The sequence below is a fragment of the Anomaloglossus baeobatrachus genome, chromosome 5, assembly GCF_048569485.1.
Source record: "Anomaloglossus baeobatrachus isolate aAnoBae1 chromosome 5, aAnoBae1.hap1, whole genome shotgun sequence".
Classification (NCBI taxonomy): Eukaryota; Metazoa; Chordata; class Amphibia; order Anura; family Aromobatidae; genus Anomaloglossus; species Anomaloglossus baeobatrachus.
The window spans coordinates 592,225,794-592,236,525 of NC_134357.1; the positions used below are offsets into that span (position 1 = coordinate 592,225,794).

Consider the following 10,732-nt stretch of genomic DNA (forward strand, 5'->3'; position numbering starts at 1 on the left):
CACATATTACGCCCCCCTCGCCCTCCGCTCACCTGTGCACATATTACGCCCCCCTCGCCCTCCGCTCACCTTGTTACCTGCGGTCGTGGAGCTGCTCGTCGGGTTCTCGTTGCGCCCCGTTCGCTCGGCGCCGGTGCCAGGACATTGTGTGGTATTAGTTGGCGCTGGTGACAGGGACTAGTCTAATTTGCTGCTGAGAAGAGGCGGGGGGCGCAGCGGAGCGGGTACAGGGGGTGCCGGCCGGGGGTTTTCGCTCTGTCAGTTTCTATCACAATGGGTGGGGATGACGGGCGCGGGGATTGCTGCTCTGGGACTTTCTAGAGCCCCGTGCCGGAGTCAGCGCAGGGTCATTGTCAGCAGTGACCCCGCGGCCCCTCTGGGGGTCGGCACACGAATAATATACATTATTAATGCAATCACATCCAGAGCTGAAATCTGACTTCTGCTGCGTTATGGCTCATTTTACCAAAATTAACGTAACCCACAACTTGTGCAATGTCGGCGGATATTGTCTCGTCAGATGAGCGGTCGTCGTGTGACCGTCAGGAGGGCTGCGTCTTGTGATGCTATAGAGCGAACGCACGCGCTTCCAATATGGCCGTCACCCCCTCCCCTGCACACGGGACGGTGGGGAAGGGGTTAACCAGCAGGCAATGGCTGTGTCCGGTCAGGAGCGCTGCGCCCCCTTGTGGGCAATCAGGATATGACACTGCCGCGCTCCACAGTTAACCCCGTCACACCCACAGGGCTGTAAATGTAAGAGTGAAGGGGTTAATAATTTGTTGTTTTACTTGAATGAGTTTTCTTTTGTTTTTCTGCAGAAATTCATTGAGTTTGAGGATTTACAGGAGCAGGACAAGAAGGATCTGCAGCTGCGGGTGGAGGCGCTGGAGTCCCAAACCCGGCAGCTGGAGCTGAAGGCCAAGAACTATGCGGACCAGAGTAAGTGCGGACCCACAGTCCTCCACAGGTGTCCGTGCCGGGAACAACTCCCCGCGAGGCCCGAGTCTAACCGCCCACCCACCCCCTACACCTCCATTCCCCCGCAAGGCCCGCCACAAGGCTTGAGTCCCCCCCCCCCACACACACCTATTCCTCCACAAGGCCCACCACAAGGATTGAGTCCCCCCACACACACCTATTCCTCCACAAGGCCCACCACAAGGATTGAGTCCCCCCCCCCCACACACACCTATTCCTCCACAAGGCCCACCACAAGGATTGAGTCCCCCCCCCCCACACACACCTATTCCTCCACAAGGCCCACCACAAGGATTGAGTCCCCCCACACACCTATTCCTCCACAAGGCCCACCACAAGGATTGAGTCCCCCCCCCCCCCCACACACCTATTCCTCCACAAGGCCCACCACAAGGATTGAGTCCCCACCCCCCCCCACACACACACACCTATTCCTCCACAAGGCCCACCACAAGGCTTGAGCCCCCCCCCCCCACACACACCTATTCCTCCACAAGGCCCACCACAAGGATTGAGTCCCCCCCCCCCCACACACCTATTCCTCCACAAGGCCCACCACAAGGATTGAGTCCCCCCACACACCTATTCGTCCACAAGGCCCACCACAAGGATTGAGTCCCCCCCCCCCCACACACACCTATTCCTCCACAAGGCCCACCACAAGGATTGAGTCCCCCCCCCCCCCCACACACCTATTCCTCCACAAGGCCCACCACAAGGCTTGAGTCCACCCCCCCCCCCCCACACCTATTCCTCCACAAGGCCCACAAGGATTGAGTCCCCCCCATCCCCCACACACACACCTATTCCTCCACAAGGCCCGGCGGGACTGATTGCTGCCACATAATCAGTGTCTTCCTGTTCACCGGTCGTGGTACTACTCTTATGGCTGATCTGTATATATACACGTACGTGGGCCCCAGGATGTATCTACGTGGGGTGGGTGCATATCGGGGGTCTCGCTTCCATTCTCCCCATACTGACGTTACTTGGCTCTCGGATTTTGTGATATGATCTGGATTTTCTATTCTCAGTCAGTCGCTTGGAGGAGAGAGAAGCAGAACTGAAGAAGGAGTACAACGCCCTGCACCAGCGCCATTCAGAGGTACGGCAGCAACATGGCCCCTCCAAAGTCTGTGCGGCCCCCGTGCCCCCCCATAGGAGCCTTCTGTCCTAGGTCTGGAGCCGTCAGGGTTTGGGGGCACCACTGGGCCATTATATAAAGCATTGTGTTGGATCGGAATCTTTTCTTTGGTGAATTTCCCGTCCCTTATAGATCCCGGTGATATTTTGGTGATTTTCCCCGTCCCTTATAGATCCCGGTGACGGTTTGGTGAATTTACTGTCCCCTATAGATCCCGGTGACGTTTTGGTGAATTTCCCTGTCCCCTATAGATCCTGGTGACGTTTTGGTGATTTCCCCGTCCCCTATAGATCCCGGTGACGCTTTGGTGAATTTCCCCGTCCCCTATAGATCCCGGTGACGTTTTGGTGAATTTCCCTGTCCCCTATAGATCCTGGTGACGTTTTGGTGAATTTACTGTCCCCTATAGATCCCGGTGACGTTTTTTTTTTACTTTTTCCCGTTTTCCGCAGATTATCCACAATTACATGGAGCACCTTGAGCGGACCAAACTGCAGCAGCTGATAGGGGCCGAGCAGCTGGACTCTACCATGCACAGTAAGATCAGGTACTGGAGGAGGGGCGGCCGCCGCACAATGGCCCCATTGTATGGAAATCCCTGAACAATGCCGCGGCTGATGCTGTAAAGCCGGATGAATGATCGGAATTCATTGGGGCGGAGAGACGAAAAGTGCAGAAATCCCGCAACAGCGCAACCACGGCCGGTCACCGGGGCCCGAGGGAAGGGCCACGGGGGGATTTATGCGTCTCCATATGTACGGAGCTGAGCGGGGCCGCAATCTGTCAGTTATATGCAGCGAGGGCCACAAACGCCAGCGCCGGGCCCCTGTGTGGTCTGTACAGTGCGACACGGGGCCACTCATCACAACAGTCAGCCGCAAAGCGGACTATACTGTAACCAATCAGGGCTCAGCTTTCATTTTATCTAAGCAACCAAACAGAACTCTGCTTTGATTTTACCCAATCGGGGCTCGGCTTTCATTTAGCCAGCAAGAACTCAGGTTACATCCAGAGCAACCAATTGGAGCGCAGCTCATTTTTTTTTTCATCCAATCAGAGTTCAGCTTTCCTTTTACCTCAGCAGTGTGCGTGCTGCCTGTGTGCGCCGTGTCCTTCCTGTCAGTCGGTGTTTCTCTGTGGAGGGCAGACATCTTGTGATGGTGCAGGCGCTGTGTACTCGCAGGGTCGGTCACTGGCACCTGACATTACGGCAGGTGTTTCCGGAAATGACCAGAAGCACTTGACGCCGTGTGTTCCCCCCTCAGCCATTGTTACTTCCTTGATGTGCTGCTGTACAGGGGACTGCCCCTCGCCGCCATCATGGGAAGGCTTGTTACTAAGGGCAGCTTTCTATCGGTGGTCTGTACACTGCGTCTGATTGCTCTACCACCATGGAGTCTCCGGGAAGGAGGAGGCCGAAGCTTCATGTTAACATGTGTGTCCCTGATTGCAGTGAGTGGATTCCCACTATCATTATTCCCCATTGTTTGTTATGGGAGAATGTTGGGTGTCCAGGGCTCCAGGGAGTCGTCTGCACCATCAAACCTCCTGAGAGAGGCCACATAGAGGCCGAGGAGGTCAGGCCCCATGTACAGAGCCCCGTGGACAGCGTAGATGGGGAGAAGAGGGGGCCGGGCCCCGTAGACAGCGCAGATGGGAAGGAGGGGGTTAGGCCCCGTGGACAGCGCAGATGGGGAGGGGGTTGGGCCCCGCGGACAGCGCGTGGATGGGGGAGGAGGGGGCCGGGCCCCGTGGACAGCGCGTGGATGGGGAGGAGGGGGGAAGGGCCCGGGCACAGTTTGGACAGGGCTGAGCCCAGGGTACAGTGTAGAGGGCAGAGGCAGCCAGGTCAGTCCCACAATCCGAGAATCCAGTCTCACACTTGTGAGAGTTGAGTCGCATCGCCCGGCACGCCAATCGGGAGCGTGCAGGTATTTCTTGCTCCTGCCCTGAGAGCGGCACGCCGTGCTGGGTGATGCCACTAAATTCTCGCGCGAGTCAGTCTCAAGTGTGACACCAGCCTGCGACAATTTTGGGCAGCAACCCCAACAGTCAAAGGCATATAACACAAAACCATGCAAACCACAGACTCAACCTGCCTCCGGCTCACCAGGGAGTAGAATATTCGGGCCTTCAGAACTTCCAGGGCCACATGCCCCAAACCAGCAGCACCACCAAGAATAGGATAGTGACAAGCGTAGGAAGCTTCACGAGCACAGCAAGGTCCATAGCCAGGTAACCAAACCGTCCCAACCTGGGTTTCTTCCAGCCGAATCCTGGGATCCTCGGCGCTGCTGCTGCACGATATAATCCAGTTTGATTCCCTATCCAGCGCCAACGTGCCTAGACTGGTAATGGACTTCCATCTGGGATCGAAACCCCTTGCAACCAATCAGCCACAGGTGGGGGTGTGTATAGCAGTCTGCAACCAATCACAGACACTGGCACAGAGAGTGGGGCAGAGAAAGCAGTGAATATTCATGCACCTTAATTAGCAGGCCTGGAAGAGAGTCTGACTATATATATATATATATATATATATATATATATATATATATATATATATATATATATATATATATATATATATATATATATATATATATATATAATATATTTTTATATTTATATTTTTTTGCAATGATTTCTTGGCCAGTCACTGCCATAGCAGTACTTGGCTGTCTTTGCCACCGCTGATGGAGCAGCATAAAATTTTTTATATATATATATATATATATATATATATATATATATATATGTATGTATATATATATATATATATATATATATATATATATATATATATATATACACATACTTTTTTTTACTTTAGTCCCTGTGCGGGACTGTTTAATGCGTTAACGACATCCATTGAAGGCGGATTATACTGAGTATAGAACACCATTGAACCTCTCTAGTGGAATATTTCTGTGTGGGCCCATATAAAGGACTGGGTGAGGTTCCGGTACTGGCCGGGTGTCGGGAGGTGTAGCGCAGCCGGTCCAGGTATTTAATGTGTTGTCTGCCTGATATAACTAATGATGCCATTGATGCTGGAAACAAATGCGCTGTTATAAGAGGGGTGAACAATCCCGAGACGGCAGAAGTCTGGAAAAGTATTTTATACAGAATTTCTTATACTGGTGAGGTTATTACTGGTCGTCTGAGGAAGGTTCTGCCACTGAATACACTTGGGCAAATCATCAAAATCCGCTGCTGGAAGCTCTTGTGTAGTCGCTGAGCCGCCGTCTCAACCGGTGGGCACCAAGAGACGGAGCGGGGGCTGTCCCCGAGTGACGGTGCGAGGGAGACGGAACCCAAGAGAGAGAGCGTGGGGGGCGGGCCCAGAGAGATGGGTGGGGCCCGGAGAGACGGCGGCTCTAGAGGCCCGCCCCCACCCCACGTTGCGATGCTGTGGGTTGCGATGCTGTGGATGATGTGGGTCATGCTGTGGGTTGCGATGCTGTGGATGATGTGGGTTGCGGTGCTGTAGATTGTCGATGCTGTGGGTTGCGGGGGCTGTGGGTTGCGGGGGCTGTGGGTTGCGGGGGCTGTGGGTTGCGGGGGCTGTGGGTTGCGGGGGCTGTGGGTTGCGGGGGCTGTGGGTTGCGGGGGCTGTGGATGCTTATTTAAACAAAGAGACTAGGAGTAATGCCACATTTTTATATTAAATTTTTTATTATTATGATTAAGTGCAAAAAAGTGAAGCTTTGCAGGAAATCTACACAACTTATTGAAACTGCAGTGTTACAAGATGATAACACACAAGAATGCGTGGGAGGATCGCGCGGGATTAAAATTATTAAATAAATTTCAGATAGTAAATGTTATAATTTCATGCGATTCCTTCAATACAAGGGTAATAATGTTAGACAATGGCCGTGCATACAGTCTGTACTGCGCTGGGTCCTGTTGACAGCCATAAGCTGAAACCTGGATGTGCGTTTATCACATGGTGTGCGCAGTGTTTGAGTAGCATATCCTTTCCTATATGAGGATAGCTGGTCTGCTGAAACCCGCGACTGCAGCTTGAACGGCCACGTTTTGTTAATTACACGGTGGTTATATGAGAATTCCAATCACCACAATCTGATTTATCAATAACGAATGTCATACAGTGAATAAGATCACTCTTCTGTGAGTAGCATTTACTTACCGCCGCCCCCACCGGAAGTCACGTGCGTGATCACGTGACTGTCGGTGGTTGCCATCGTAGCACAGGGTCATGTGATGACGCCTGCAGCTATGAAGTTTCACTTTCGTTTTCCCTCGGCCGCGAGCAGAGAGAAACAGAAAGTGACTGTATCTGCTGTTTACAGCTGCGTAGCTGTGATCAGCAGATAGATAATAGCGATCAGATTGCTGATCGCTATAGCCCCCTAGGGGGACTAGTAAAATAAAAAGAAAGCTTTAAAAAAATAAAAAAAAAACAAAAAACCTAAAAGTTCAAATCACCCCCCTTTCCCCCCATTGAAAATTAAAGGGTTAAAAAAAAAAATAAATATACACATATTTGGTATCGCCGCGTTCGGAAATGCCCGATCTATCAAAATATAAAATCAATTAATCTGATTGGTAAACGGCGTAGTGGAAAAAAAATTCCAAACGCCAAAATTACGTTTTTTTTTGGTCGCCGCAAGTTTTACGCAAAATGCAATAACAGGCGATCAAAACGTAGCATTTGCGCAAAAATGGTACCATTAGAAACGTCAGCTCGAGACGCAAAAAATAAGCCGTCAATGAGCCATAGAGCCCAAAAAATAAGAACGCTACGGGTTTCGGAAAATGGCGCAAAACGTGCGCCACTTTTATTGGACAAACTTGTGAATTTTTTTTTAACCCCTTAGATACAAGTAAACCTATACATGCTTGATGTCTACAAACTCGCACCGACCTCAGGCATCACATAGATACATCAGTTTACCGTGGTCCATGAACTGCCTAAGTCCATCCTCATTGCCTTGCCAAATAAACAAAATATCATCAATGTATCTAAGCCAGAGGGGTATATGGTCCGCAGCCTGCGCGTCCTCGCCCCCTCAGAAAAAGGTTTGCAAACGAAGGCGCGCAGGCCGCCCCCATTGCGGTACCCTCCGCTGTGGATAAAATTGTTCTTTAAATGAAAAATAATTATGCGTAAGGATGAACTCAAGCGGCCCAAGGTCCAACTCACATGTGGTTCCATCCCAGTTGCTGTTCACGAGAAAGAAGCGGACCGCCTCCAACCCCTGCTGACGATCTCTACAGGTATAGAGAGACTCTACATCCGCAGTCACGAGGTACATATCCTCCTCCAAATGGATACCATTGATTCTGGTCAGTTTTTAATGGTATCCCGGACGTACGATGGAAGAGCCTCTGCCAGAGGTTTCAGGTAGAAATTTATAAATTTACATATTGAAACAAAGGAGTTTTAAGGTTTTAAGTATTAAAAGGATGTAATTATACATTTCCATGTGACACAACAATAAATATAATTGTATTTAGAAAAGTGATCAAGTAAAAAGAGGTAGTACAGTGGGTAAACAGGCATTAGTGACCTAATGTACGCCCTATATCAGGTAACCTAGAAGTGATCACCGGAGGTCAGGGGTAATACCTTGGGCGCCGGTGCACAAAGCCTGCAGGTGGAAGTGGTGGGTAGGCAAGCGATGATAACCGGGTGTGCGCCCTGTACCTAGATAACCTGAGAGTAATCGCCGGGTAAGCGGCTAACAAAAAAGGTCAGAGGTAATACCTGGGGCGCCGGTACACAAAGCCTGAGGGTGGAAGCGCTCTGCGTAAAGGACCCGACGTACGTTTCGCAAAGGATTATGGTCGGCAAACGTTTGTTTAGTACTAAATTTACATATTGGGTCATTAATTCCCTCCAAACCGGACACTATTGATCTACCTGGGGGTTCTATGGCATTTTTATGAATTTTGGGGATAAAGTAAATGGTCGTTGTTTTGGGGCATTTTACAGTTAAACCATCATACACTTTTTTTCGGTATGATGCCCTGTATAAAGGCATCATACAGAATTAAATCCAGCTCAGCAGAGTGGGGTTAGTATGTAGTTTGGTATATGTGGACCGATCCCTCAGCTGTCTTTGTGCCTCCCTTTCGTACATTCTTTTGGGCCATAGTACAACGTTTCCCCCCTTTGTCGGCGGGTTTTATAACAAGGTCGTCTAGCGATTGTAGTTCAGGTTATCGCTACGTCGTGCGGTGCAGATCCTCCTGAGATCCCGGATTACCAGCTCAGTGAAGATCTCCACCGCTGGGCATGTTGACAAAGGGGGAAATGTGGCCGACTTTGGATATAAATGTCTGGGGTATTTTCCTTCCGTCGTTCCCTCCGGCATTCAAATTCCTCAAGGTTTCCTCTTCTGTAATAGGATCTGATGTGGTCACAGGCTCTTCACTATTTTTATGATGTAATTTTTTAAGGATTAATTTCCTTGAAAACAAATTTGACGTCTTTTATGGCTGTGAAAAGATTGAAATTATTAGTGGGTGCAAAATGAAGCCCCCTTTCCAATAGCCTCCACCTTCAATTTGTATTATTTTTCTTATGAGCTTGAGGGTATGCTCCCATTATTCTGCCTTTTATCAGTGCAATGAAGGGTCGTGCCACTGCCAGACCCTGTGTCTTGATTGAGTCCTCATTGGATGTGCAGGAGGTGACCGATCCGGATCTTGAAGCCACGTTTTTCCATTTGCCACGTTGTCTCTTACGCCATCTGTAGACGTTGTTTTGATTGCGATCCACAGTGTCCCTCTGGAACTTCTTGGTTTTATCATCATATACTTCTTTTTCTCATTTCCCTGATTCCTCTTCAATCTCAGACTTGGTTAGCATATCCGCTGAGAGGCCATCCTGTTATACTTCTGTAGCTGCTCTATTTCCATATCCATGTCAGTGACTGACTTTTCGTTGAGCTGGGCTAGTGATCCCATACTCTGGAGCGGGTGGTAGCGGCCTGTTCCCACCTACTCCGGAATGTGTCACCTGTTCCCCCCTACTCCGGAATGTGTCACCTGTTCCCCCCTACTCCGGAATGTGTCACCTGTTCCCCCCCCTACTCCGGAATGTGTCACCTGTTCCCCCCTACTCCGGAATGTGTCACCTGTTCCCCCCCCTACTCCGGAATGTGTTACCTGTTCCCCCCTACTCCGGAATGTGTCACCTGTTCCCCCCCCCCCTACTCCGGAATGTGTCACCTGTCTCCCCCCCCCCCCCTACTCCGGAATGTGTCACCTGTTCCCACCTACTCCGGAATGTGTCACCTGTTCCCCCCCCTACTCCGGAATGTGTCACCTGTTCCCCCCCTACTCCGGAATGTGTCACCTGTTCCCCCCTACTCCGGAATGTGTCACCTGTTCCCCCCCCTACTCCGGAATGTGTCACCTGTTCCCCCCCCTACTCCGGAATGTGTCACCTGTTCCCCCCCCTACTCCGGAATGTGTCACCTGTTCCCCCCCCTACTCCGGAATGCGTCACCTGTTCCCCCCCCTACTCCGGAATGCGTCACCTGTTCCCCCACCTACTCCGGAATGCGTCACCTGTTCTCTCAAATGCAGGAATAACCTGCCCTCCGAGTCCCTTGGTATAAGATGTTTTTCCAAATATTTTTCTATAAAGGCTCTGTTCCACCAGGTTTTGCGCAGCAGCTCCTTATATCGTAGCGCAACCGCTCATTTCTCCGCTACTCTCCATAGACAGCATTGTGGGGTCATCAGTGAACACCTCACTCATTTTTGAGAGCCATACTCTTCCCTGGCTCTGGAGTCCATCTTGTATGTACTGGATGCTGTGAAGAACACAATGTTGATGCCAACAAAGAAACCCAGACTTTTATAATCTTATGCATTTTTATGCTAACTCCATTCATTCATGTGTAATCAGAGACTCGGAGTAATTCCACATTCTTATATTACATTTATTATTATTATCATGCTGTGGATGCTGCTGTGGGCTGTGGATGCTGCTGTGGGCTGTGGATGCTGCTGTGGGCTGTGGATGCTGCTGTGGGCTGTGGATGCTGTGGATGCTGCTGTGGGCTGTGGATGCTGCTGTGGGCTGTGGATGCTGCTGTGGATGCTGCTGTGGGCTGTGGATGCTGCTGTGGATGCTGCTGTGGGCTGTGGATGCTGCTGTGGGCTGTGGATGCTGCTGTGGGCTGTGGATGCTGCTGTGGATGCTGCTGTGGGCTGTGGATGCTGCTGTGGGCTGTGGATGCTGCTGTGGGCTGTGGATGCTGCTGTGGGCTGTGGATGCTGCTGTGGGCTGTGGATGCTGTGGGCTGTGGATGCTGTGGGCTGTGGATGCTGCTGTGGGCTGTGGATGCTGCTGTGGGCTGTGGATGCTGCTGTGGGCTGTGGATGCTGCTGTGGGCTGTGGATGCTGCTGTGGGCTGTGGATGCTGCTGTGGGCTGTGGAGGATGCTGTGGGCTGTGGATGATGCTGTGGGCTGTGGATGCTGCTGTGGGCTGTGGATGCTGCTGTGGGCTGTGGATGCTGCTGTGGGCTGTGGATGCTGCTGTGGGCTGTGGATGCTGCTGTGGGCTGTGGATGCTGCTGTGGGCTGTGGATGCTGCTGTGGGCTGTGGATGCTGCTGTGG

The 10,732-nt window shown here is 51.2% G+C and overlaps 1 protein-coding gene across 1 annotated transcript in view; it reads left to right on the top strand.

Annotated features, from left to right (window-relative positions):
* The window catches only part of LOC142313177 (C-Jun-amino-terminal kinase-interacting protein 4-like), a 55,176-nt gene extending 46,320 nt beyond the window's left edge, over positions 1 to 8,856 (top strand). The window contains exons 2-5 of the mRNA XM_075352161.1: positions 822 to 942; positions 2,016 to 2,086; positions 2,578 to 2,672; positions 8,724 to 8,856. Of these exons, the coding sequence (XP_075208276.1) occupies positions 822 to 942; positions 2,016 to 2,086; positions 2,578 to 2,672; positions 8,724 to 8,856 (420 nt within the window). The remainder of the gene's footprint in view (positions 1 to 821; positions 943 to 2,015; positions 2,087 to 2,577; positions 2,673 to 8,723) is intronic.
* Positions 8,857 to 10,732: the final 1,876 nt, after the last annotated feature.